Source organism: Pithys albifrons, chromosome 20, assembly GCF_047495875.1.
Source record: "Pithys albifrons albifrons isolate INPA30051 chromosome 20, PitAlb_v1, whole genome shotgun sequence".
Lineage (NCBI taxonomy): Eukaryota > Metazoa > Chordata > Aves > Passeriformes > Thamnophilidae > Pithys > Pithys albifrons.
In genome coordinates, this window is record NC_092477.1 from 4,485,793 (window position 1) to 4,513,417 (window position 27,625).

Genomic DNA, 27,625 nt, shown 5'->3' on the forward strand with positions numbered 1-27,625 from the left:
GTTGGGCAAGGAATCATCTCTTTCCTCTGGGGTCCCACAGCCTCAACAACCTGTTGGGCAAAGAGTCATCTCTTTCATCTGGGGTCCCACAGCCTCAACAACCTGTTGGGCAAAGAATCATCTCTTTCCTCTGGGGTCCCACAGCCTCAACAACCTGTTGGGCAAAGAATCATCCCTTTCCTCTGGGGTCCCACAGCCTCAACAACCTGTTGGGCAAAGAATCATCTCTTTTCATGTATTTTGAAACTGCAACCTGATTTTTTTTTGGTTTTTTTTTTTTTTGGATGAAAAGAGATGAATTTCTATTCAATTATTAATTAGTTCCTTGTTTGTTTATATGCCCCAAAAGTCCAAAATAAAGCAGAATATTTAGAGATGTTACCCATGTTATTTTTCAACTGAGCAGAAAGTATTTTTGCCGTGATATAAGACTTTGAAAATGAGCAAATCAAGAGAAAATGCTCCAGAATCAAAAATTCTTGTGGGTAGAAAGTATATTTAATGCAGTTTTATATTCATAATAACTAAGGGGGTCTTTCAGAGTTCACCCACTGCTGTTTGGTGATTAATTCATTGGGTGGGTTCAGTTCCCATTTTATGAAACATTCTGAGAACACACCTGAGTTTCACAATATTTTTTTTTAAGCCATAGATAATTTCTTTAGTTCAGACAACATCCTCTTGTGTCTACACTCATCCATCAGGAGGATTCCTAAATTCTAAAGTGAGCCTGTGGATCTACAACTCCCTTCCCTAAGTGGGAAGGGGTTGGGACCTTCCAGAGGCTGGGCTCTGGTGGGAGGTCATCTCCTAGGACTGAGGGGACCATGGGGGTGTTGGGGGGTTAATGGTCCACCAAAACTGATCATGCTTTGGAGATCCTGTGCTGCATTTCCCAGGAATTGTCAGCACTCACTTTGGGAGAAACACTTAGAACTCCCATCCTCTGAATGCTCTGCTCTCTCTCCCAATCCCATCCTGAGGGAGAGACTCTGCCAGCCCTTCTCCTGCCATTGTTCACCCCATTTCTGTTTTGTAGAGGGCCTGCATAGACTTTGCCATAAGTGCCAAGCCCCTGACCCGGTACATGCCTCAGAACAAGCAATCCTTCCAGTACAAGATGTGGAAATTCGTGGTGTCCCCTCCCTTTGAGTATTTCATCATGGTCATGATCGCCCTCAACACCATCGTCCTCATGATGAAGGTCAGTGGGCTCTTCTGATCTTGGCAAGTTTGGGTGGTGAATGGGGGGGTTGGATGAGAGTTGGGGAGGAACAACAGGAACAACCAGCACTGCTCATCTGCCTGGTGGGATTGCTTTGGGCCCCCAGGGGAGGTGGTGTAGCTGTGATGAGATCCTGGGAATGTTCCCCTGCATGGTGTGGGTTTGGCTCAGAGCACCTTCAGTGGGATGGGAACAGGGCCCTGCAGGTCCTGAGCTCCAGCTGTCTTGGGGATGCTCAAAATCTGGTCATGTCAGGGGAATTCAAACTCAAAAAGAAGAGATTTGCATGAGATATTGGAGGAAATCCTTCCCTGGGAGGGTGGGCAGGCCCTGGCACAGGTTGGGCAGAGAAACTGTGGCTGCCCCATCCCTGGAAGTGTCCAAGGCCAGGCTGGACAGGGCTTGGAGTAACCTGGGCTGGTGGGAGGTGCCCCTGCCCATGGATGATCTTTAAGGTCCCTTCCAACCCAGGCCATTCTATGAGTCTGTGAAATCACCTAATTTTGCAACAGCATCAGACCTTTGGGACGGGATCCCCAGTGCTCAGGAGGGAGGGATGCAGGTGGATGCATATTGGGGATGGTGTCTCTCCTACCCCTTGTATCATCACAGTCATGGGGCCACCATATTTTTAGGGTCCTCTGGAATGAAACCCAGCTCTGCACTTGTCCTCTGGTTTTGAAAAGGCTCTTCCTCCCTCGTGGTCCCTGTTGTGCTTCCAGGGGGAATGTCCACCAGCACCTCCAGCTCTGGGGTCACCTCCAGCTGCCCCATTGGGACAGTATGTAGGGAACAAAGTGCTTCTGGAGAGACAGGAATAACCTGTGGGAACCCCAGATGTTGCTCCAAACCTGAGTTTGGAGCTTTGCAGTCAGCTGGGAAAGGTTTTCTGTACATGATCTGGCAGTGACAGCCCTTTCTTCCCTCCCGCTTTAGTTCTACGATGCTCCACAAGCATACGAGGAAATGTTGAAATGCCTGAATATTGTGTTCACATCCATGTTTTCCATGGAATGTGTGCTGAAGATCATTGCCTTTGGTGTGCTGGTATGTGCCTTCCTTGTTTCCTTCCACCTCTTTCCTCTCTCCGTGTTTCGTGACGCGCGTTTAGAAACAAGCGAACAAACAACAACAAAAAAAAACAAAGAGAAGAGAAAATAACCCCTGGATCCCTCTATCCCCCCTTGTGTTTTCATTTGGCAGAATTATTTCCGAGATGCCTGGAATGTCTTTGATTTTGTAACAGTGTTGGGAAGTATTACTGATATTTTAGTAACAGAGATTGCGGTAAGTACCGTTCGCTCCGTTTGCTTCGTTTCCAAACAAAGACCTTGCACCTTCTCCCTACCAGCCTCATCCCCTAGAGCTGCCTCTGGGATTCGTGGTGTCCTTGGGTGACCTGGCAGGCTGTTCCCATTAGCTCTGCTCTTTGCAGGGAGCTGAGCACAGCTGTGTGCCCCAAAGACTCATGTGAGAGGCTCTGCTGAGAGCGCCGGTGCCACTGACTCTGCCAGGAAGCAGCTCTTGTTCAGCAAACAACTCTATCCCCGGGCCATCTTTTGCCTATTAATGGAAAAATCCTCTTGAATTTAATAGAGGGGAAAGCCCTGAAGGGTTCTGGGGGAGGTTGCTGTGTTATGGTGTGAGGTGCTTTGCAGGGCACACACACACTCGTGTCCCTCGGGGCTCCTGCCCATCGCGGGCACAGGGCAGGGAGAGGGTGATCAGATGAGTGAGAAGGTGATGGGAATGTGGAGCCCACACAGCCTGGGCTGGGCTGGGGGGATGTTCTGGCACATGCACAAACCTCTGTGGGGCATTAACAGCCAAACAGCTTTCCCACAGGACTTTTGGCAAGGACTGCTGTGTCCCTGCAGATCACACAAAGTGCACAGACTTGCCATGGAATTCTAAAGGATTTTTCCATAAGGGCAGCAAATATTTGACTCAAGCCACAACACCCTGATCTAACCCCTTGTATGAATTGCTCCCCTCCTCCCCCAGTGCATGTTATATCTGTATGTGATGAATTGGAGCTTTACTATAACTTTTTTTCCTCAGTCCCCCGGGATTTGCTGGGAGATTTGTTCTGTGTGTGCTCAGAACTGTGTTCCTCAGGTTTCTTTACAGGTGGTGCTGAAGACCATCTCACTGCTCCTCTCAAAATACGTTTTTACCTGACCCTTTTTGCTGCAAACCCCCAAAGTTTTGCTCCCCACACAAATGTTCATTTACCAGCTGGTGAATCCCATCCCTGGGCTTTGAATTACCTTTTGTTTTCAGTGCAGCCAGGCTAAAGTTACCCAGAGCAAACCCAAGCTCTGAGTGCCACCTCTCAGGGCTGTGGGAAGGCACTGGGTGCTTGTCTCCACTCCCTCTGCCATGGGATACCTTTTCTTGCCAAGGCCACCCAAACTTTTGCCATGGTTTGAAGAATTTGTGAGTCAGCCACAAACAGAGACTGACACTTCTCCTCCACCCTTCCCTTTTTTACTGGAGGAAGCAGCACAACCATCTCACACAGGGTAGGGGAGCCCCTGCTCTCTCTGAGATTGGTGTCTTCTCCTTCAGGAAGGTGTTGCCTTCAACACCAAGCTCACATCCTGCTGCTTCTTAAAATCCTCCTTGTGGAGCTATCCCAGGCAGGTGCAGCCCCTGGTGCTGCCCATTCCCTGCTCAGTCACCAGGCCATTCCCTCTCCCTGCAGCTCCCATGGGGTGGCCTCAGTGAGGGTGTCTGGCACTTGAGGAATTGCCTGTGGACTGACCAGGCTGGGCTGAGACACCTCAGAATTGGGTGGCATCACAGGGAGTTCTCTGGTTTCAGCATCAAAGACAGCAGCAATTTGGAGGGTGAATGACCCCTAAACCCTCAGGAACTCCAATAGGATCAAGCCCCCAAGGACCTACACGCCTTTCCTTCTCCTCCCAGGTGTAAAGAAGAGGTTTTTGGTTTATGATCCATCAAGTCAGACATTAGAGAGGACTTCCTTCTGTAGGTTGACACTTCCCTCTGGCAGTGTGTGCAGTACAAAGCTGATCACAAGCATCTCTTTAATATAAAAGCCATAAGTCCCCCATTCCAGCCCCTGATCTCTTGGCCCTCTGTCTGTCTCTGCAGAGCTATTTGAGCTCTGCTGTCTCTAAATATTCCCTTTCTGGGTAAGGTCAGTGTCTTCTCCCAGGTAACAACCAACAGGACAAGAGGAAACAGCCTCAAGTTACACCAGGGGAGGTTTAGTTTGGATATGAGGAACAATTTCTTCATGGAAAGGGCTGTCCAGCCCTGGCACAGCTGCTCAAGACAGTGGTGGAGTGCCCATCCCTGGAAGGATTTAAAAGCCATGTGGATGTGGCACCAGGGACAGGGGTCAGAGGTGGCCTTGGCAGTGCTGGGCACTTGATGGTCTCAGAGATCTAAAAGCTTTGATGATTCTCTGATTTCTGTGTAGCCACCACATCTCCTTCCCATGTGCTCTTCCCTGCAGACAGAGGGGCATCCCCCACTCCCACCTTCTTGCTAGACTTGCTTTTCAACCCTTCCTTCATCCAACTCCTCTCTGCTGTCTGTCCAGCCCCAGCTGCAGCAGCTCTGCCACCACCACCCCCTCCCACATCCATCCCAGCCCCAGACGGGGCTGAGGAGGCACTGGGGGCTTAGTTTGCTTCAAGGTGGCACTGATGCCCAGGTCTCTGCACCACTGCTTAGTTCCATCTCTGGGTGGTGCCCCAAAGATGGCATTTGTGACAGGATTGTTAAGTGCAGCTCTCAGGATGCCTCTGATGGGACAGTTTGTTCTGCCCCAACCAGTGGCATGGGCTGGAGATGGCCTTGTCCCCACTGGGTCACCAGGGTCTCCACTGCCCTACAAGCCTTCCTGGCCTCAAAGACCAGCTTGGATGGGGTTGGAGCAACCTGGGCTGGTGGAAGGTGTCCTTGCCCATGGCAGGGAGTGGGACTGGATGAGCTTTAAAGTCCCTTCCAACCCAAACCATTCTGTGGTTCTTTGATTCTCATCTTCCAGTCCAGAGGATGGAAAGCAGAGAGAAGGATCCAGCACTGCTGCTGTGCCATGTTGGCTCCAGGATATTATGGGTTATTCTGACCCACAGCACTCAGGGGTCACCCAAATCTGCCTGCAAAGCTTATCCTGCAGAGCTACACTTTAAACCATCTCTGGAATATTTCCCTAAACTGGAGTTGCACCTAAGTCACTTAATTACAATTTAACATGATTAAAACTGTGGGAAAGGGCTGAAAAGCCTGATGCAGTGATGAGAAAGAACATGGTGTTTGCAAACAGCAGGGACTGAGGGGAGGACTGATGGGTGCCCCATTCCCAGGGCACAGCCCTGGTGTGTGCCCCCAAACCTTCAATGCCATGGCCTCTGCCCACCCTCTCCTCGACCATTATATTAATTATATTATATTTCCAGGTAGAGTAGAGAAGTAATTTAGGCTGGGGATGGGCATCTGCCCTGCACAGAGTGCCACAGCTGAGGCTGAACCAACCCCAGCTCACCTTTCTCAGGGTGTCACCAGGGCTGAATTAGCTCTCTCAGGGACAATAATCAGAGAGGAGAACAGGTCCTGACTCCCCCAGACCCCAAGCTGTGTCCCCACCAGAGCATTCCCTCTTCTCCACGTGCCCTGCTCAGCTCCAGCCTGTCCTCCCCTGATGGGCAGAGTCTGTCAGTCCCTCCCTGTGCCTCCAGCTTTGTCCCCATCCTATGAAGTTCCTCAGAGGTCCAGGTGACACCCACAACATGACCCTGACTCGGTCTGTCCCTGTCCTGCACCACCAGGTCCTTTGGAGAGGGGATATTTTCCAGGTGGGACACAGATCAGGCTCCCAAAGCACCATGTTTTTCCATGACTGTATTTTCCAGCTGCAAACGTTCCCCAAGGTCAATAAACCTGCTCCCCTGGGCAGCCTCATCTTGAGAGACTTGGCTTCCACCAGCCTTGCTGCACCACTGCCTTTCACCCACTGAAAAGTAAAGACAAGAGGAAAGGAAATGCGTTGATTAATTGTTTTAATTTTCTAGTCACGTCATATGTAATTTACTTTGTGATTGTAGTGGTATAAATATATATATTTTTTTTTATTTCCTAAGGCAAAAGAACATGGATGTCAGTTTTTTGACCCTCTCAGTAACTGAGGGGAAACAGGAGGTGGCACTGAGGAGAAGGTGTCCTTGTGGGCACGTCTGGAGTGGGACTTTGGCAAAGTGACATCCCTTTCTATGCCTGGAAATACAAAAAAAACCAACACCTTTTGAGAAGTGTTTGTGAATTGTCTCCCGATTTGCATTACAAACCGAAATGCAAATAACTCCTGCACTGTCTGTGTTACCTTTAGGATCTCAGAAGCTGAGTTGGAAGCATTTTTTATTTATATACTTCCCATAAAATAACACACCCCCCCCCCTTCCCTATAGCCCCGAGAGGTTTTTTCCCCTTCCCTCCCCCACCTCGGTGAAATTTTTCAGAGTTTCCTTTTTTGGCTCGTCCTGATGACTCATTTTCTCTTTTGTTTCCCTGTTTTGTTCTTTATTTGCCTTATCTTCCTGCTGAATCACGCCATCCAATCAACATACAATGCGACAACCCCATGTCTCCGTCTGTATGTTGCCGCTCCAAAACCAAAAAAAAAAACCCTAAATTTGTAACTAATCTTGCCAATATCCATCCATGACAACATCACATATAGGACACGGTTGGTTTCATTGAATTTAAACAATTCTTTCGAGTCTCTGCTTTGAGTTTTTTTTTTCTGGTTTTTTATTTTGATTTAATTTTTGGTTGTTTGTTTTTGTTTTTTTTTGGTGGGGGGATGAGAGTTCTGATTGCACTGGTGAAAAAGCCTCATTTGCAGCATTGCCCCAAACTGGTTTTTTTTTTTTCTGCACCTCCTTCCCTGGGCTCATTGGTGACATGAAGCAAAGGCAGTTACCAATAGCCTGTTCTCTGTTCCACCCCACTCTACTAAAGGGGACACTCACAACTTGCTTTATTTCTGGGGGGGAAAAAAAGGCCTGAGAGGATGAGGAGGGAGGGATGATGCTCCTGGAGAAGATTGGCTGCCTGGGAAACCCTTCACTTGGGGAGTGGTGGCACCAAATTCACCTCTTGGAAAGCTCTTGGATGACAAGATGCTTTTTGCCAATTATGTAATTAAGACTTGCAGGTATTTTAAGCCCTGTATCATAAGGCAGAAACATGATTGAGGTGATGACAGAACATTTCCCTCAAATCAAAAGAGAAAGGATGGGAAAGAATTATCTTGACTCCACTTGGAAAAGTCTCTGTGATAGCAGCTCATGGAAGCATTTTGGACACACATTCCCTGGCTGGAAAGCCAAAGATCTCCAGTCAAATGCACAAATCATGTTATGGACAGAGCTGAAAAGCACCAGGAGCCACATCCCAGTGGGAATTTAGTGCCTGATTCCAAAGGTGCCTTTGGAAATCCTGGCTTTTGTCTTTGAAACATAAAATAAGCAAAAGAGAATGAATAAAGAACAATGAAATCTAAATATAAATACATATATTTCTATTCTAATTCTCTTGGCTATGGTTAATAACACAAATGAGACCATAAGCTTATCAAAAATCCCTGCTTGGCCACCTGACAACAGCTCTTGGATCTGTAACATCTGCAATTCCTGTTGCACAGTTGCTGTTAAGACACAGCTGAGTGGACCTTCATGCCAGGCTACAACAAGCTCCAGGAATGTTCAGGGAAGGTCCCGGGGGGAATTTTCTATGAGGCAGCAAAGAAGAAAATGGCAATGTGGAAGTTCAAAGTTTACCTGGTGCAAGCCAAGAAGGGAATCTCTGGTGGCTGGAGCTGCTACAGATGTGTGGGAGTGATGAGGATCCCTTTGGAGGCAGCACAGAAAAGAGCTCTGGCATCAGCTCTGCATGTGAAAATATACTGGAAAAAAAATCAGTTTGTCTCCTTTTGGCCAAATTTTGGTCCATGATCAGGTGAAAGGTTTAAAAGCTCACCCTGCAGTTTGTTAGAATTGCAGTTGCTCTTTCATAGAGACAGTTCCAGGCTCTTTCCATCACTTGGCATCCAAGAGGGGTCTTTGGAGCACCATATTGTCCTCCAGAGCTGCTGGTGGGAGACTGCAGTGACTGCAGCAGAGCACCAGAGGTCAAGGGAATCCTGGAGAAGAGGAGACTGAGGTCAGACCTCAGCAGGGGCTGCAGCTTCCTCAGGAGGGGCAGCTCCAATCTGTGCTCTGTAAGCAGTGACAGCACCCAGGGAATGGCTGGAGCTGTGCCAGGGCAGAGACAGCACCCAGGGAATGGCTGGAGCTGTGTCAGGGCAGGGACAGCACCCAGGGAATGGCTGGAGCTGTGCCAGGGCAGGGACAGCACCCAGGGAATGGCTGGAGCTGTGTCAGGGCAGGAACAGCACCCAGGGAAGGGCTGGAGCTGTGCCAGGGCAGGGACAGCACCCAGGGAAGGGCTGGAGCTGTACCAGGGCAGGGTCAGGTTGGATCTCAGGGAAAGGCTCTTCCCCCAGAGGGTGGTGGGCACTGACCAGGCTCCCCAGGGCAGTGGGCACGGCCCCAAGGCTGCCAGAGCTCCAGGAGGGTTTGGACAACACTTTGAGGGACAGGGTGGGATTGTTGGGGTGTCTGTGCAGGGCCAGGGGTTGGACTGGATGGTCCTTGTGAGTCCTTCCAGCTCAGGATGTTCTGTGATCCTGTGAAGTCAGGAAGGAGGAGAGATTTGGGCATCACATACAGAAAATACTTTTTTCAGCATTCCTGACCCAGAATGGAAGGACTGATATGGCAGATCTGGAATGGCAGAGTCCTCAAGACACAGACAAGAGTGAAAAAAACCCTTCATCCTCCTAAAATCAGCAATGGTTTCCCAAAGCTTTGGAGGAAGCCAAGACCCTGTGCAAGGTTCAGGAAAACCGGCAATGCCATGGACCTTTCAATGGGAACTTGGCCATTCCCTCACCAGGAGTTCCTCAGCAGAATAAGTTAATTGTTGTTGATGCCAAATGAAGAGAAGTGCTGAAGATCCCTGAGCAATCCCATTCTTGGCTTGGTCAGATGCTTTTTCCCAGAAGGAAACACTCTGCTGCAGGAGCAGCCCCTGGTAGTGGCTGTGACACCCCCTGCTTTGGGGCTGCTCTGCTTCCAGGATGGAAAACTCTGGGGCCATCAACAGAAACAAGGACATGGAGCTGCTGGAGCGAGTCCAGAGGAGGCCACGGAGATGTTTCAAGGGCTGGGTCTGCTCTGGAGCCAGGCTGGGAGAGCTGGGGGTGCTCACCTGGAGAGCAGAAGGCTCTGTGGAGACCTTAGAGCCTCTTCCAGAGCCTAAAGGGGCTCCAGGAGAGCTGGAGAGGGACTTTGGACAGGGATGGAGGGACAGGACAAGAGGGAATGGCTTCCCACTGCCACAGGGCAGAGATAGATGGGATACTGGGAAGGAATTCTCCCCTGTGAGGGTGGGCAGGCCCTGGCACAGGTGCCCAGAGAAGCTGTGGCTGCCCCATCCCTGGAAATGCCCATGGCCAGGTTGGACAGGGCTTGGAGCAACCTGAGCTTGTGGAAGGTGTCTCTGTCATGGCAGGAGGTGGGATGGGATGGGCTTTAAGGTCCCTTCCAACCCAAAGCAGTCTGGGAGTCTGTGAAAACACCCCAAGAACGGGTGCCCATGGTGGGACAGCAACCAAGGGCAGCTCCTCTTCTGTGATGTGTCCTCCCTGTTTCCCTCCTGCTTTGCAGGTTTTTTCAGGGATGCTTCTCTTACCTGAGTTCCTGCCATGGGAAGGGGTGGCAGCCCCCGGCCATGCCTGGCTGGTGACTGGGCACCTTCAGTGCCAGACCTTCCTCTTTCAGGAAAACAGTGACAGGACAGGAGCAAATGCTTTCCCAAACACAATGATTGAGTCGTCAGGTGGATCATAAACCCACAAAGCTCTGATGCCTGTGGTGAGGCCCAAACATCCACCAGCATCTGTGCAACAGGAAAGCAACCAAAAACTAAGAAGGTCCTGGATAACCCAGATCATCCCGTGGCACATTGCAGGGGTGGCCGAGTGGGAGTGGCATCGATGCCAAACATGTTGTACCCCAGAAATATGGCAGCGTGGAGTTCCCCTTTAGCTGCATGCAATTCCAAGCCCTTCCTGCGGGGCTGAGGGCTCGAAGGATGGGTTCTCCCCGTGCTGGGCTGAGGTGGCACACGCAGAGCCCTCCCACCCATCACCACAGGGTGGCCTTTTGCCTCTCCTGCCAACAGCGCAGAGAACTGTCCTTCGAACCCAGCGTTGGGGCCGGGCGATTTTCCTGGGTTGTGAGGGATTCCACCCTGCTTTGGGAACAGCAGGAGTCAAAGAGAGGGGAGGGAATACAAATTCGATGGACTGTTTGTCCCTCCAAGCCCCAAGGAGTGGTGGGTTATGGACATAACTGCACAGTTTTGAAGCCCTTTGCCATGTATATCCATGTGTAAAGCACAGCCTGTGCCCAGCGTGCCCTTGCAGGCAGCCCAGCCCAAAGCAGATGTTCAGCATCCTGTCAGCTCTGATTATGAGGCTACAGAAAAGTCTGAGCAAGACAATGTTCTTGCTGTTAAGCTGCAGGAACGTGGGAAGAAGGTACAGCAGGGTCAGAGGAGAGCTGGATCCTGCAGACACTGCCCATGTGCTCCTCCTCAGAGCATAAGGCTTGTGCAAGGGAAAGGTCTGGCTTGAGCACTGCTCTGAAGTGTAAAACCTGCCAGCCTTTCAGGCCTGATGCCCAAGTGCTGTCAGTCCCACCTAAGGTCTGGTCCAGCTGCCACTGGCGGGGAGAATTCCCACAATTAAAATGGGTTAAAGCTCTGCCATGCTCTGTGGAGCCCCACGGGGGGATCAGGAGGGCAAAGGACCAGATTAGTGACGGCACCTCCTCATCCAGCTGAGTTCCAGTGGGCCCTACACGGCCTTTGGGAGCTAAGGTGAGTCCAGCTGGAGGTCTGGGAGGGGAAGGTAAGCCATGAGGAAAGCCAAGGAGAAGCTGATGCTCCGAGACAAGCGGCACATTCCGAGCGGCTCTTTTAGCGCCCTCGACCAACCCAGGGGAATCCTCGCTCGTGCTTTGCCTGCCAGAGCTGGCTCTGCTGCTGCTGCTGCTGCTGCCTGGAATGAGCTCCCTGTGTCTGCTCCTCCATTGAACACCCCTGTGCTTTTCTCTTTTCTCTTGATTTGAGGATTGAGTCTGATCTCTGGTCTGTGCCTAACTCTGAGCTGCTTGTGTTTTTTTAACCTGAGAGAAAGCGAGTGCATGCCTGAGTCTGACTCCTTGAACTCTTTGATGGGATTGGTGGAATGCAATGCTAATGGCCCGGAACCTGAGCTGGCATTTAAAGAGATGAATAGATCCAACAAGCCCCCCAATTTCAGCATGAGCTCTGTAGCCAAACGTGGGTCAGTTCAATGTGACTGGGTGTCTTCTGGTAAAACAATAATATGAGGGAAATACCATTTTTGCTCATCTTTACCAACAAGAGCTCCTTACAATTATATCTTCTGCTTCACTGCTTGCTAGTTTAAAGTGGGATGTTTTCTGTCTTTAGCTCACTCAGCCAAATAAAGTGGCTGTGAACAGAGATTCACAAAGGAGTGAGTTGGGATCAGTATGGAAAGGGGGAATATTTTTCATCTCCTTCAAATAGGAGGGCAAGAGGGATCTGGCTTTTGCATGTTTTGTTTTGGAAAGAACCCTCTCTAGATTAGCTCACTGGGGCAAGAAACTTCTTTTCCCTGAAGGAAAGAAAAAACCAAAACGGGCTGAGGGTTGGGGAGAATCATCCAAACCAAACAGAAATCAGAACTTGTCTCCAGCAGTTCTTTGATCCACCTGCAAAGGCACATTTAATGATAATTGGAGAAACCAGCAGGTTCCTAAGGCATCCTCCTGCTGTTGAAAGCTCACCCTCCCCACTGATCCATCTCCCAAACAGTCTTGCTGGTGCCGTTTCCTCCTTGACGAACCTGTCCAGTTACTCTCTGTATAAACATATAAAACCTCCACGTTGGAAAACATCCTCATTCCTTCAAGGATGTTTTAATCTTCACTGGACAATGCCTTTCTTTGTTACACTCCAGGCTCTACATGCAACTGTCTTGGCTTAAGTTCAGTCCATTGGAGAACATGACCAAGACCTTCCAAACAACCTCAGTCCTTACCAAAGGCAAATCCGGCACCATTCCCTCTCCCTGAGTCTTGAAGGGAGAAAATCTGCCTTTTACTCAGAGCACCTCCATGGACAGCATGAAAGGGCCTTTTCCTTTTCTCCCCCTGACCCAGTAGCAGAGGGGAGGGCTCTTGTGGAGAGGGATTTTCTCATTCTTGCTGCATGTGGAGTGATCTGCACTGACGAATGTTTCTTTTGGAAGGTTTTCTGGTGGCCGATTTGCTGCTTAGATCGTGAAGCTGGTAATTTTAATTTCTTTTTGGCGGGCTCTGGTTTCCCACTGGCCTTAATTGCTGAAGGACACAAACCCTTTACTCTCCACAGGACAACTTCATCAACCTCAGCTTCCTGAGGCTCTTCAGGGCAGCTCGACTCATCAAACTGCTCCGCCAGGGCTACACCATCCGCATCCTGCTCTGGACCTTCGTGCAGTCCTTTAAGGTGAGGCAGGCGCTGCCCCTGTGGCTCTGCTGGGTGACATCTGGGTGACACCTGGGTGCCAACCCACTGGCTCAGGGAGCTGATGGGTGGCAGTGCCACCCCCAGGGCAGCAGTGGGATGTCATGAGCCAACAGTGTGCCCAGGTGGCCAAGAAGGCCAAGGGGATCCTGGCCTGGATCCAAACTAGCGTGGCCAGCAGGCCCAGGGCAGTGACCCTTCCCCTGGACTCTGCCTTGGGGAGGCCACACCTTGAGTGTTGTGTTCAGTTCTGGGCCCCTCAGTTGAGGAAAGAGATTGAGGGGCTGGAGCGGGGCCAGAGAAGAGCAACGAGGCTGGAGAAGGGACTGGATGTGGCACTGAGTGTCCTCTGAAACACCTCCAGGGACAGAGAATCCAACATGTCTTGATCCAGCCCCACTGTGATCACCAGCCCAGGGCACAGAGTGCCAGAGTGATCCCAGTGGGGTTGGATCAAGGGTTGGATTTGATGATCTCAGAGGTCTCTTCCAACCCAAGTGAGAAGAGCAACGAAGCTGGAGAAGGGACTGGAGCACAAGTGCTGTGGGGAGAGGCTGAGGGAGCTGGGGGTGTTGAGCCTGGAGAAGAGGAGGCTCAGAGGTGACCTCAGCACTGTCTGGAACTGCCTGAAGGGAAGTTCTGGCCAGGTGGGGGTTGGTCTCTTCTCCCAGGCAACCAGTAGGAGAACAAGGGGGGCTTGAGCTCTGCCAGGGGAGGTTTAGGTTGGAGATCAGGAAGAAATTCTTTACAGAGAGAGTGCTCAGGGATTGGAATGGGCTGCCCAGAGAGGGGGTGGATTCACCATTTCTGGAGGTTTTTAAGATGAGACTGGACTTGGCACTGAGTGCCATGATCTGGTGATCAAAGTGGAGTTGGACCAAGGGTTGGACTTGATGATCTCAGAGGTCTCTTGGTTTGTTCAGCTGGAGAAGAGGAGACTGAGGGGAGACCTCTTTGGGGTCTTGAACATCTTTACAATGAGCAGCCCCAATCTCTGCTCTCTGTGAGCAGGGACAGCACCCAGGGAATGGCTGGAGCTGTGCCAGGGCAGGGACAGCACCCAGGGAACAGCTGGAGCTGTGCCAGGGCAGGGTCAGGTTGGATCTCAGGGAAAGGCTCTTCCCCCAGAGGGTGGTGGGCACTGACCAGGCTCCCCAGGGCAGTGGGCACGGCCCCAAGGCTGCCAGAGCTCCAGGAGGGTTTGGATGATGCTCTGGGGCACAGGGTGGGATTGTTGGGGTGTCTGTGCAGGGCCAGGAGTTGCACTGGATGTTCCTGGTGGGTCTCTTCCAGCTCAGGATATTTTATGATTCCTCCTGGGCTCTCCATGACCTGTTCTAACCCCTCTCCTGCCCTGGGCAGGTACAACCAGCCCCAGGGCAAGGCTTCTCATTTTTTCACCTATTGCTAATTAAGAAGCATTAATTACCCATTTGTTTAGCCCAAGTGGAAAGCAGTGATCACTCTCAGCTTGGGGGACATAATTACAGCACAGTCTTCACTGATTCCTTGCTGAAACTCAGAGTCTTTTGTCCTCCTGGGATTGCAGTCTGTGCCTGTTTCAGAGCAGGAACTTGTTTCTGGGCTGGATGTTTTTTTCCCAGACTGCATTTACAGCAAGGTCATTAAAATTAATGTTCATACAATTATGAAAGTGCCAGTGCCTGCTATTAGTTCAGTGCTTGCTGGGAAGCTCTGGATTGTGTTTTCCCTGCTTGCAAGGATATGTGGGGAGCCCTGGGAAAGCTCTGGCTGGTTTGGGATGGATAAATTCCTGTCTCCAGGGGGTTTTCTTCTCCTCCCAGTTCCTTCACCTGAAGTACAAATGCCACAAAACACAGTCCTGCCCAGGAATGAAATGCTCCTGGGCTGCTGTGCCCTTGCTGTCCTTAACCCCACCTTCTCTTTCCCACAGGCCTTGCCCTATGTGTGTCTCCTCATTGCAATGCTCTTCTTCATCTATGCCATTATTGGCATGCAGGTAAAAAATGCAGCTTTCATTCTGACCACAGGCAGCCTGGTTTTGTCAGGGTGGCACTGGGTCTGTTCAGGGTGCCACTGGGTTTGCTCAGGGTGCCACTGGGTTTGGTCAGGGTGCCACTGGGTTTGCTCAGGGTGCCACTGGGTCTGTCCAGGGTGCCACTGGCTTTGTTCAGGGTGCCACTGGGTTTGCTCAGGGTGCCACTGGGTCTGTTCAGGGTGGCACTGGGTGGATTCAGGATGCCACTGGGTTTGCTCAGGGTGCCACTGGGTCTGTACAGGGTTCCCCACTGGGTCTGTCCAGGGTGCCACTGGCTCTGCTCAGGGTGCCACTGGGTTTGCTCAGGGTGCCACTTGGTTTGTCCAGGGTGCCATTGACTTTGGTCAGGGTGCCACTGGGTTTGGTCAGGGTGCCACTGGGTCTGTTCAGGGTGCCACTGGCTTTGCTCAGGGTGCCACTGGGTTTGGTCAGGGTGCCACTGGCTCTGCTCAGGGTGCCACTTGGTTTGTTCAGGGTGCCACTGGCTCTGTCCAGGGTGCCACTGGGTCTGCTCAGGGTGCCACTGGCTCTGTCCAGGGTGCCACTGGCTCTGTCCAGGGTGCCACTCGGTTTGTTCAGGGTGCCACTGGGTCTGTTCAGGGTGCCACTGGGTCTGTCCAGGGTGCCACTGGGTTTGTTCAGGGTGCCACTGGCTCTGTCCAGGGGGCCACTGGCTCTGTCCAGGGTGCCACTGGGTCTGTTCAGGGTGCCACTGGCTTTGTTCAGGGTGCCACTGGGTCTGTCCAGGGTGCCACTGGGTTTGTTCAGGGTGCCACTGGGTCTGTACAGGGTGCCACTGGCTTTGTTCAGGGTGCCACTGGGTCTGTCCAGGGTGCCACTGGGTCTGTTCAGGGTGCCACTGGCTTTTTCCAGGGTGCCACTGGGTGGATTCAGGGTGCCACTGAGTTTGCTCAGGGTGCCACTGGGTCTGGTCAGGGTGCCACTGGCTTTGCTCAGGGTGGCACTGGGTCTGTTCAGGGTGCCACTGGGTCAGTTCAGGGTGCCACTGGGTCTGTTCAGGGTGCCACTGGGTTTGGTCAGGGTGCCACTGGCTCTGTCCAGGGTGCCACTGGGTTTGTTCAGGGTGCCACTGGCTCTGTCCAGGGTGCCACTGGGTCTGCTCAGGGTGCCACTGGCTCTGTCCAGGGTGCCACTGGGTCTGTCCAGGGTGCCACTGGGTCTGTTCAGGGTGCCACTGGGTCTGTCCAGGGTGCCACTGGGTCAGTTCAGGGTGCCACTGGGCTTGCTCAGGGTGCCACTGGGTCTGTTCAAGGTGCCACTGGGTTTGTTCAGGGTGCCACTGGGCTTGCTCAGGGTGCCACTGGGTCTGTCCAGGGTGCCACTGGGTCTGTTCAGGGTGCCACTGGGCTTGCTCAGGGTGCCACTGGGTTTGCTCAGGGTGCCACTGGGCTTGCTCAGGGTGCCACTGGGCTCTTGCCTCCACAGCAGGACCAGCAGCTGACCCAGGATGAGGCAAAAGGCTCTTCTTGCCCAGTGTCAGGTGTATTAGAAGGGGAAAAAAGGCCACCTTTTGTCATGTTTTAGTTGAGTGTGGCCCTGGGTGTACAAAGGGAGTGGGAAGGCAAAGCAGCTGAATTTCAGCACTGAAATAATTTTAGCTTTTAAGATCCTCTAAACCAGGACAAATTATTTTCCTGCCTTATTTTCCAAGTGCACTTGGGCCACCTTTGCTGAGCAGGTCCATGGGGGGATGTGCTTGGCCTGAGTCCTTCTGTTTGCCATGCAGGTGTTTGGGAACATTGCACTGGATGATGAAACCTCCATCAATCGACACAACAACTTCCGGACCTTCCTCCAAGCCCTGATGCTTCTCTTCAGGTAAGGAGGGTGTGTAAAACACCATCTCACTTGCATGTGAACAGGAGAAAAAGTCTCCTTTTCACTGCTGAGACTTGGGAATCTTCTAGGAAAGGTGTCTGAGTAAAGGAGGTTCCTCCTCCTCAGCAGATCTGACTCAACACATCATCATCTCCACAACGTGTCACCCAGTGCTGTGACACCTCATGTCAACTCGGGCAGAAGCTCCATCTAGGAGAGCCCCCCTAGGTAACTGATTGATGGCTTTCCTGTCAGGAAGCTTGGTTTCTTCTTCTCTTTTTTTTTCTTTTTTTAAGTGAGAATTCCCCAAATTGGTCATTTTTGCATTACCAGCAAGTCGACACTTCAGCCACCAACCCCACCTCTGCTCCAGGGGGAAAGTGTTGCCCTCTGGGTTCATTCTGGGTGGAAATGAAGCATTTTCAAAAGCAATTCGATTGGCATTTTCAGCCCTGTCCAAAGTGAAGTGCAGTCCCTGCTGCAGCTCAGGGCAGGTTGGGGTGATGCCCCTTGTGCCAAGGGGTGTGGAGACCCCCCAGTCAGCACCAGCTCCAGCCCCACTCTGCAGATTATGTGGAGCTTCTACCTGGATCTTCTGCCTGGCTTTTGGTTTCCATGGTTTCTGGGAAGCCAGACAGAAATGAAATTAGCCCTCTGTAGCTCAGAGTAATCACTGGGCTCAAATTCCTGACTTTTAATCAAACTGGATAATTATTCAGTCTCATGGCTGGTCCTCCTGGTCCCTTCACAGCCCCAGTGGGACTGGGGGGCAGAGGAGGCAGGACTGGGATGGACTGGGAAGTCAAAGCATAGGTGGAGATCCCCTGACTTCCAAATCATGTGTGCACATTGCAGGGGGTAATTTATTTTGAGGACAAACCCTCTGGAACACCACAATTTTTTGTTTTGTCTGTTTTTCTCACTAGTTAGAGGGGGAGGAGGGAAAGGATGAAGAACACCCAGGAGAGTGTCATGAAAAAGACACTCATGTCACTGTGAGCAACCAGACCATGCTGGAATTTATCTGCCTGATAAAGAAAACAAGATATTCAAGTGGAGAGGGCTGATTTCACTTCTCATCCTCTCCACTGGGTTTAGAGCCAGCACTAGGACAGAAGTTTTGGGCTGCTTACAAAAGGGAACAATCTAAACTCTGTTGACTTGGATTTGCACTGGACATGTTGAAGTCAATCTGGTTTTATTCTCCCTAAAAGCAATAAAGCTTTTAGCCCACCTGAGCCTGCCTGGTTTCTTTTATCCCCCTGTGATGGAGGGAAATGTTCTTACTCCTCTCTTTTTTCCCATCAGAGTTCAAATTCCCACCTGGACACAACCTTCTTCCTAATTAATGTCACTAATTGGAGGCAGTAGCACTGTGAGGTGGCTGCCCCTGAGGTCTGGACTGGGGAGGGGATGGATAAACTCACCCTGTGCCCTCTCACCCACAGGAGTGCCACGGGGGAAGCCTGGCATGAGATCATGTTGTCCTGCTTGAGCAAGAGAGCCTGTGACCCCCTCTCTGGCCTCACCAAGAAGGAATGTGGCAGTGATTTTGCCTATTTCTACTTCGTGTCCTTCATCTTCCTCTGCTCCTTCCTGGTAAGTTGGTCCTGATCCCTCCCAAAATGAGGGTGCTGAGGTGGATCTCCCCCCCAAAACCTCCCTCCCCAACTCAGCACTGTCTGGAACTCCCTGAAGGGAAGTTCTGGCCAGGTGGGGGTTGGTCTCTTCTCCCAGGCACTCAGCAATAGGACAAGGGGGCACGATGGGCTCAAGCTCTGCCAGGGGAAATTGAAGTTGGAGAGCAGAAAGAAATTCCTTGCAGAGAGAGTGCTCAGGGATTGGAATGGGCTGCCCAGAGAGGGGGTGGATTCCCCATCCCTGGAGGTTTTTAAGGTGAGCTTGGCCGTGGCACTGAGTGCCATGATCTGGTAAAGGAACTGGAGTTGGACCAAGGGTTGGACTTGATGATCTCAGAGGTCTTTTCCAACCCAATCCATTCTATGATTCTATAATTCTATGATTCTCTGCCTCCTCCTCCTCCCTAATTATAATTTATCCAACACCACCAGACAGCTTTGCTAAACCCCCTTTAACATCCCAGTGATAAAATCCCCTTTAAATCCCCAAAGAGATCATTTAGTCATTAGTTTAAAGGGAAGGGATTTATCTTTCTTCTCACAGGGGGGTCTAATATCTGGAATTAAGCATTAATCAGGTTTGTCTTGATTTGTAACATGGTCCTTTGAAGCAGGAGATTGGGGAGGGCAGGGGGAGAATGACCCAGACAGCCCTGGCTCTGGAGCTCTTGCTGGGAGGATCACTCTCCTTTGATGCCTTCTTTGCTTTTGTTTGCCAAATCAAGGCAATAATCATTTTCTTCTGCCACAAAAGCTTCAAGACATGAAAGCACCCAGAGCTGCTGGCCTTGGTTTGGGCAGGGCTGAGCTTTCAGAGGTGCCAGTGCCTTCCTGGGCACTGCCATCCAGAAACATCTCCCTGCTCCTGGGGTTTTATTGGACATCAGCAACAAATTCTTTACAGAGAGAGTGCTCAGGGATTGGAATGGGCTGCCCAGAGAGGGGGTGGATTCCCCATCCCTGGAGGTTTTTCAGCTGAGCTTGGCCGTGGCACTGAGTGCCATGATCTGGTAAAGGGACTGGAGTTGGCCCAAGGGTTGGACTTGATGATCTCAGAGGTCTTTTCCAACCCAATCCATTCTATGATTCTATTCCCTTTCCAGAGGGAATGGAAAACCAGAGACAGAGACCCCATTCAGCTTCCAGCAGGAAGAGATGAAAGCTCTGAAATGGATCCCAAAGCAGCATCTCGAGCTGTTCCCTTCCATGGGTTTCCTTTCAAAGAGCACATTTGCTGCTTTGTCCAAGCCCTGCTCTCATCAGAACCCTTTTCCCAGGAAAAGGAGCTCCATGTGGCACTTTGATGTTGGGTATAGACAGACCCACTTCAATAGCCCCTATTGGGAGTCTTTGTCCAAATGCTGTTGCTCCTTTAACACCCCATGGGTTATTTCCTCTGCATAATATTAAAAATTTTGGAGCTCTGAAAGCCTTACAAAGTTAATGCTTCATGTACTGATTCCTGTATTTTAAAATCAGATTTTTTCTCTTGTACAACATGCACTGATTCCTTCAGCACTCTGGTTCAAACTCTGATTTTTCCCTTGTACAAATCCCTAACCCAACATCAGACATTCTCAGTGTTATTTTCAAGTGTATTATTGTTCCTAAAGCTTTTTATTAAAAAAAAAAAAAGAAAAAAGAAAAAAAAAAACCAACTACAATCTCACCAGAGTCTCCCTCCCTGGGTGTATCAGCCATCCCAGCCAAAATGTAGGAGCAGGATTGGAGGCTGAAGCACATCTGGGTGAGCTTTGTGCTCCTGGAAAAACCCTGGAAAGTGGAGCAAGGGAGGGGAGAGCCCCTGTGAGCACCAAAGGCTCCAAAAATAGGTAGTGGAAAAGCCAAGCAGCTGGAATTGTCCAGGACAGGGCTGGAACTCATTTCTTCAAATGCCTCCATTGGCTGCACTGAACATGTGGCTCCCCACAAGGGATTAAAGCTTTGCAGAGCCCCAACCTTGCCAGGAGAGCAGGTTTTTATGGTTTGCTCAGTGTTAGGCCTTGGATTGAGGGGAAATTGGATGATGTATTTGGTTTCAGATGGTGGGTTTGGCTCTGTGTGGATGCACAGCTTGACATCATTTTCCTCCTGTAATTTGCAGGGTAAAAAAAAAATATGCATTGAAATCTGTATTGAAAAGTATGACCTGAAAGTTAAGAATATACAGGACAGATTAAAAATAGAAATTGAAATTTATAATGAAAAATAAAGTGAAGAATAGGCAGGAACTTTAGAAACAGCTGTAGGCAAGGAAGGGAAAGTGAACTGAGTCATGGCTGGATTTGGGAACAGTGAAAAGGGATTTGGGATCAAGGGGCAAACTCTGAGATTGTTCCCTTAACTCAAGAAGTTATCAGGGCTATCACCCCACACAATGGAAGGAAGAGATTACAGTGCCCAAAGGAGGGACATGGAGATGGGGAAGGGCCTGGAGGGGCAGCGTGTGAAGGCACTGAGAGCACTTGGTGTGTTCAGCTGGAGAAGAGACTGAGGGGAGACCTCAGTGCAGGGACACCTTCCTGGGCAGGGGCAGAGGAGGGGCAGGCACTGAGCTCTGCCCTGTGGGGACCAGGGACAGCACCCAGGGAATGGCTGGAGCTGTGCCAGGGCAGAGACAGCACCCAGGGAATGGCTGGAGCTGTGTCAGGGCAGGGACAGCACCCAGAGAATGGCTGGAGCTGTGCCAGGACAGGGACAGCACCCAGGGAATGGCTGGAGCTGTGCCAGGCCAGGGTCAGCACCCAGGGAATGGCTGGAGCTGTGCCAGGGCAGGGACAGCACCCAGGGAATGGCTGGAGCTGTGCCAGGGCAGGGTCAGGTTGGATCTCAGGGAAAGGCTCTTCCCCGAGGGTGGTGGGCACTGACCAGGCTCCCCAGGGCAGTGGGCATGGCCCCAAGGCTGCCAGAGCTCCAGGAGGGTTTGGATGATGCTCCGGGGCACAGGGTGGGATTGTTGGGGTGTCTGTGCAGGGCTGAGGGTTGGACTCGAGGATCCTTGTGGGTCCCTCCCAACTCAGCACATTCTGACACTCTGCAAATAGATGGACTAAAGGTCTGGGAAGTGTCTGATGAGCATTTGGTGGGGATGTGGTGGCTCATTATGGACTGAGCTCCTCTGTGCTGGTGGGTGGTGTGGCCCAGCAAGAGCCAAGAATCCACCTCACACAGGAACAGGAATTCCTTAGAACTGCCCAAAGCCCACCTTGCATGGCCTGATTTTCCTTTAATGCCATCCCATTCACAGCCAGCTTATTTGTGCTGACAGGCTGCTTGGGCACAGCCCTCCTGCTCAGTATGGGGGCAGGAACAGCCCTGGCAGCAGCAGCTCAGCCTCCCCTCAAAAGCCATGACAGGGTCCTGCCCTTTGGCCACCCCAACCCCTGCAGCGCTCCAGGCTGGGCACAGAGTGGCTGGAGAGCAGCCAGGCAGAGGGACCTGGGGGGACTGAGGGACAGGAAGCTCAACATGAGCCACCAGTGTGCCCAGGTGGCCAAGAAGGCCAATGGGATCCTGGCCTGGATCCAAACTAGCGTGGCCAGCAGGCCCAGGGCAGTGACCCTTCCCCTGGACTCTGCCTTGGGGAGGCCACACCTTGAGTGTTGTGTTCAGTTCTGGGCCCCTCAGTTGAGGAAAGAGATTGAGGGGCTGGAGTGGGGCCAGAGAAGAGCAACGAGGCTGGAGAAGGGACTGGATGTGGCACTGAGTGTCCTCTGAAACACCTCCAGGGACAGAGAATCCAACATGTCTTGATCCAACTCCACTGTGATCACCAGCCCAGGGCACAGAGTGGGGTTGGATCAAGGGCACAGAGTGGGGTTGGATCAAGGGTTGGTGATCTCAGAGGTCTCTTCCAACCCAAGTGAGAAGAGAAGAGCAACAAGGCTGGAGAAGGGACTGGAGCACAAGTGCTGTGGGGAGAGGCTGAGGGAGCTGGGGGTGTTCAGCCTGGAGAAGAGGAGGCTCAGAGGTGACCTCAGCACTGTCTGGAACTGCCTGAAGGGAAGTTCTGGCCAGGTGGGGGTTGGTCTCTTCTCCCAGGCACTCAGCAACAGGACAAGGGGGCATGATGGGCTCAAGCTCTGCCAGGGGAAATTGAAGTTGGAGAGCAGAAAGAAATTCTTTGCAGAGAGAGTGCTCAGGGATTGGAATGGGCTGCCCAGAGAGGGGGTGGATTCCCCATCCCTGGAGGTTTTTCAGCTGAGCTTGGCCGTGGCACTGAGTGCCATGATCTGGTAAAGGGACTGGAGTTGGACCGAGGGTTGGACTTGATGAACTTGGAAGTCTTTTCCAACCCAATCCATTCTATGATTCTATGACAGAGGTACAAAGGAGCACAGGAGAACGTGTCCCCACCTGCTCTGCTGCCCTTCTCCTCTGCTGGCTGCAGATTGATCCTTCCCCACTGAAATCCTTGGGATTCTTCATTTGCTTGAATAAGAGAAGAACTTTCATATGCCAGAAGCATTTGCCAAGCTCTGTGTTAGTGGCCCTTTGTGTGTCCTGCTCCTCATCTTTCTGGGCACCTTTGAGGGTTTGAATTGTTAGGAGTCTAAACCAGCACACTTAGGCTGAAGAAAGATTTTCTTCTTGCTGTTCTAGTGTTGATGTATCTCGATATGAAAGTGCTGGAAGAGTTGCCAGGGCTGGTTGGTGAAGCAGCTGCTGCAGCCCCTGTGCTGGTGTGGGCTGAGGAAGGGGCAGGGAGAGGGGCTGAGGCCTCAGGGCTCTGGGGTGGGTCACTCTGGAGGGCAGCACCAGTGACTGGCACCTGGAAAACCTTCTGCAGGGAAAAGCCTTGGCAAACCTGCCGGGCACTGCAGAGCTGGAAGGGACCTGCAGAGTGCAGGGGAGGAGGGGCAGCAGCAGCAGCAGCAGCAGCAGCCCAAGGGATCCAGGGCTCTGGAGAGGTTTTATTCTCTGGGCTCAGGCTGCTTCTTGTAGGAACTACACAGCCAGTTAAGAGAGTCATGCCTGCTCCCCTTCCAGCTCTTCCTTTTCCTTTTCCTTTTCCTTTTCCTTTTCCTCCTTTTCCTTCTTTTCCTTTTCCTTTTCCTTTTCCTTTTCCTTTTCCTTTTCCTTTTCCTTTTCCTTTTCCTTTTCCTCCTTTTCCTCCTTTTCCTCCTTTTCCTTTTCCTTTTCCTTTTCCTTTTCCTTTTCCTTTTCCTTTTCCTTTTCCTTTTCCTTTTCCTTTTCCTTTTCCTCCTTTTCCTTTTCCTTTTCCTTTTCCTTTTCCTTTTCCTTTTCCTTTTCCCTTTCCTTTTCCTTTTCCCTGTCCCTTTTCCCCTTCCCCTGTCCCCTGTCCCCTTTCCCCTTTCCCCTGTCCCCTTTCCTTCCTCTTTCCCTCTTTTCCCTCTTTTCCCCTTTCCCTCTTTTCCCATTTCCCCCTTCCCCTTCCCTTTCCCCTTCCCCTCTCCCTTTCCCTTTCCCTCTCCCTCTCCCTTTCCCTTTCCCCTTTCCCTTTCCTTTCCCTTTCCCTTTCCCTTTCCCTTTCCCTTCCCCTTCCCCTTCCCTTTCCCCTTCCCCTTCCCCTTCCCTTTCCCCTTCCCCTCTCCCTCTTCCTCTTCCTCTTCCTCTCCCTTTCCCTTTCCCTCTCCCTCTCCCTTTCCCTTTCCACTTCCCCTTTCCTTTCCGCTTCCCCTTTCCTTTCCCCTTCCCCCTTTCCTTTCCCCTTCCCCTTCCCCTTTCCCCTTCCCCTTCCCCTTTCCCCTTCCCCTTTCCCCTTCCCCTTTCCCCTTCCCCTTTCCCCTTCCCCTTTCCCCTTCCCCTTTCCCCTTTCCCCTTCCCCTTTCCCCTTTCCCCTTTCCCCTTTCCCCTTTCCCCTTTCCCCTTTCCCCTTTCCCCTTTCCCTTTTCCCCCTTTCCCCTCCCTAACTTCACTCTCTCTCCCTCCCCCAGATGTTGAACCTGTTTGTGGCCGTGATCATGGACAACTTTGAGTACCTGACCCGGGACTCCTCCATCCTTGGGCCGCACCACCTGGATGAGTTCGTGCGAGTGTGGGCCGAGTACGACCCGGCTGCCTGGTACGTACCCACTGAGGGGCACACCTGGGGCATGAATATTCTACCTGGTCACACACACAGAGCCTGTTTTAAGGAGTGAATTCCAGGAGGAAAACAGCTCCAAGGCCTGAGGTAACATTGGTGGTCAGTGCTCCAGCTCCAACCTGGTGTCGTTAAAAGGGAGTTTCCTTCAAACAGACACAACCCAACAACTGCTGGAAGGAAAACACACAGCCAGAAATTCCACAGGGGGAATCCAAAGCATCTTGGCTAAAAGGCCAAGTAGAAAAGCTGTTTGGCATTTCCAAAAGGAGCTTTCATCACCTTTGGTTTCCACATCCCAGTTTGGAGATTTCATCAGGGATGTTGTTGCTGAAAATGGGGGAGTCTTTAAACCACCCATTTCTTATTAAACCCAACATTTTGCTCTTGGAAACCTCCTTCTAATGACACCAAATTCTAAAAGGGCAATGGGAGTCTTCTAAATATTTCAGCTTTTTAGGCTTGCAGTTGGAATGGAAGATAGGAAATAACCAGAAGAAAAGCAGCCAAAGTCTGGAAGCATTTCAGTCCTCAACGAGCCTCTGATCAAATGTTCCTGATGTTTGAGTGTGTGAAAGGAGGGAGAGGTTCCTGCACACAGAGAAATGTTTATTTGGGGGGTTTATCTCTTTGGTTTTCCTGTTCAAAGGGACAGTTTCACCCCTGGGCTTGGGGACGCCCTGGCAGAGGTTTGGGATTAACCCCAGAGCCACCAAAGAGGCATTTGAAGGGATTGTTTAAACTTGAGGGAATGGCCCTGACCTGTGATCACTTCTAGAGTGAGGCTGAGTTAATTAATGGCCTTTCTGCATTACCCACAAATTGCTGCTGCACAGCAGCCCTGGGCACTGTGATATTGTCATTCCTGATGCTCTGTCCCAGGTCAGAGTCGGGTCCATGATATTCTGAATATTGGGAATTTGTCTGGTTGTTGCCATTTCTGATCCCAGGTCACAGCCAGGTCCATGATATTCTGAATATTGGGAATTTGCCTGGTTATTGCCATTTCTGATCCCAGGTCACAGCCAGGTCCATGATATTCTGAATATTGGGAATTTGCCTGGTTATTGCCATTTCTGATCCCAGGTCACAGCCAGGTCCATGATATTCTGAATATTGGGAATTTGCCTGGTTATTGCCATTTCTGATCCCAGGTCACAACCAGGTCCATGATATTCTGAATATTGGGAATTTGCCTGGTTATTGCCATTTCTGATCCCAGGTCAGAGTCACTTCCATGATATTCTGAATATTGGGAATTTGCCTGGTTATTGCCATTTCTGATCCCAGGTCACAACCAGGTCCATGATATTCTGAATATTGGGAATTTGCCTGGTTATTGTAATTTCCACATGCTCTGTCCCAGGTCAGAGTCAGGTCCATGATATTCTGAATATTGGGAATTTGCCTGGTTATTGCCATTTCTGATCCCAGGTCAGAGTCACTTCCATGATATTCTGAATATTGGGAATTTGCCTGGCTATTGCCATTTCTGATCCCAGGTCAGGGTCACTTCCATGATATTCTTCACCTTGGGAGATTTTTTTTTAATTTAAAGCTCTCTTAATTTTCCTCCCCACAAGTTACTCTGCAATGAGTCTCCTCTGTAAGAATCTCCTCCAGCTCCTCCAATCTTTGCCCTCTTTTTTTGTTTCCCTTCAGCTGAGACAGATGCAGAAAGTTTTGGCACAATCAGCATCTCCAACTCCCTGCTAGGATAGAATGAAACTGCTTTAAAAACCTCACTTAAAGTGATTTAGGCCCACTTGGAATGTAAACCCCATTCCAAAAATCCTGAATTTCTCTGAACTGTGGGTGGGTTTAACCAGCCCAAAGCCATCCCTACCCTCAGCCTGAATATACTCCCCAGCTTGGAATCTCCAAGCAGATTTTCTCTAACACAGACAATCCTTTGTGGGTATTTGGCAGGCACTAAATGGGGTTTTTTTTTCCCCTCCTTTTTCATACTCAAGCCTGTCTCTGACCACTCAATGAGACTGAAAACTTGGGAGTGCCTGTTTGCTCCTTAAAAAAAATAACTTTGGCTCTGCTGAACATCCGTGGGAGGAGGAACACACCTGAAAGGGAAAAAATTAGTACCAGTGTGGGGGATTTTTTTTTTAATGTTTTTGTGTTCAGGAACTTTCCACCCATAAGAAGCACAAGAATGAAGTTCACAGAAAGATTAACTCTATTAACTCTGAGCTGAGACATTTTGTGAGTCCTTCAGGGGCCAAACCTTTCCCCTTGCAGAGCTGTTGATGCAGAATATGTCATTTATTAAGATCCTAATTCTGCTTTGCTCTGACCTTGTGCCCTTTTCCCTCTGCTGGGATTTTATTGCTGTTGGCAGAACGTCTTGGCCACCTGTGAGTTGTTCCCCTGAAATCACATTTCCAGAAGTGGGACCAACATTTCCACAATTTAAAATCCCTTCAGAGTTTAAGGCTACAATTGACCTTTCAATCATTTTCATCTGAGCTCTGCCTGATCTTTTAGGTCTTTTCCAACCTGTGGGATTCTGTGATTTGGGCTTGAATTGACCATCAATCTCTTCTTTGATTATTCCAAAGAAAAAGGGGTGGAATTCTGTGATTTGGGCTTGAATTGACCATAAATGTCTTCTTTGATTATTCCAAAGAAAAAGGGGTGGGATTCTGTGATTTGGGCTGAACTGACCATCAATCTCTTCTTTGATTATTCCAAAGAAAAAAAGGTGGGATTCTGTGATTTGGGCTGAACTGACCATCAATCTCTTCTTTGATTATTCCAAAGAAAAAGGGGTGGAATTCTGTGATTTGGGCTGAACTGACCATCAATCTCTTCTTTGATTATTCCAAAGAAAAAGGGGTGGGATTCTGTGATTTGGGCTGAACTGACCATCAATCTCTTCTTTGATTGTCCCAAAGAAAAAGGGGTGGGATTCTGTGATTTGGGCTGAACTGACCATCAATCTCTTCTTTGATTATTCCAAAGAAAAAGGAATTACAGTGTTTGTCCACTTTCCACAGCTTGAGATGCTTCATGGTGAAAAAGCACAAGTGTTGTTACACTTTTGTGATATAAATGATCCTAATTCTGCTTTGCTCTGACCTTGTGCCCTTTTCCCTCTGCTGGGATTTTATTGCTGTTGGCAGAACGTCTTGGCCACCTGTGAGTTGTTCCCCTGAAATCAC

At 50.6% G+C, this 27,625-nt stretch overlaps 1 protein-coding gene across 1 annotated transcript in view; it reads left to right on the top strand.

Moving 5' to 3' along the window:
• Positions 1 to 27,625, top strand: part of LOC139681048 (voltage-dependent N-type calcium channel subunit alpha-1B-like) — a 355,721-nt gene that overhangs the window by 295,661 nt on the left and 32,435 nt on the right. Inside the window, exons 30-37 of the mRNA XM_071574188.1 lie at positions 1,040 to 1,204; positions 2,162 to 2,272; positions 2,429 to 2,512; positions 12,770 to 12,886; positions 14,820 to 14,885; positions 16,672 to 16,763; positions 18,212 to 18,362; positions 24,301 to 24,428. Of these exons, the coding sequence (XP_071430289.1) occupies positions 1,040 to 1,204; positions 2,162 to 2,272; positions 2,429 to 2,512; positions 12,770 to 12,886; positions 14,820 to 14,885; positions 16,672 to 16,763; positions 18,212 to 18,362; positions 24,301 to 24,428 (914 nt within the window). The remainder of the gene's footprint in view (positions 1 to 1,039; positions 1,205 to 2,161; positions 2,273 to 2,428; positions 2,513 to 12,769; positions 12,887 to 14,819; positions 14,886 to 16,671; positions 16,764 to 18,211; positions 18,363 to 24,300; positions 24,429 to 27,625) is intronic.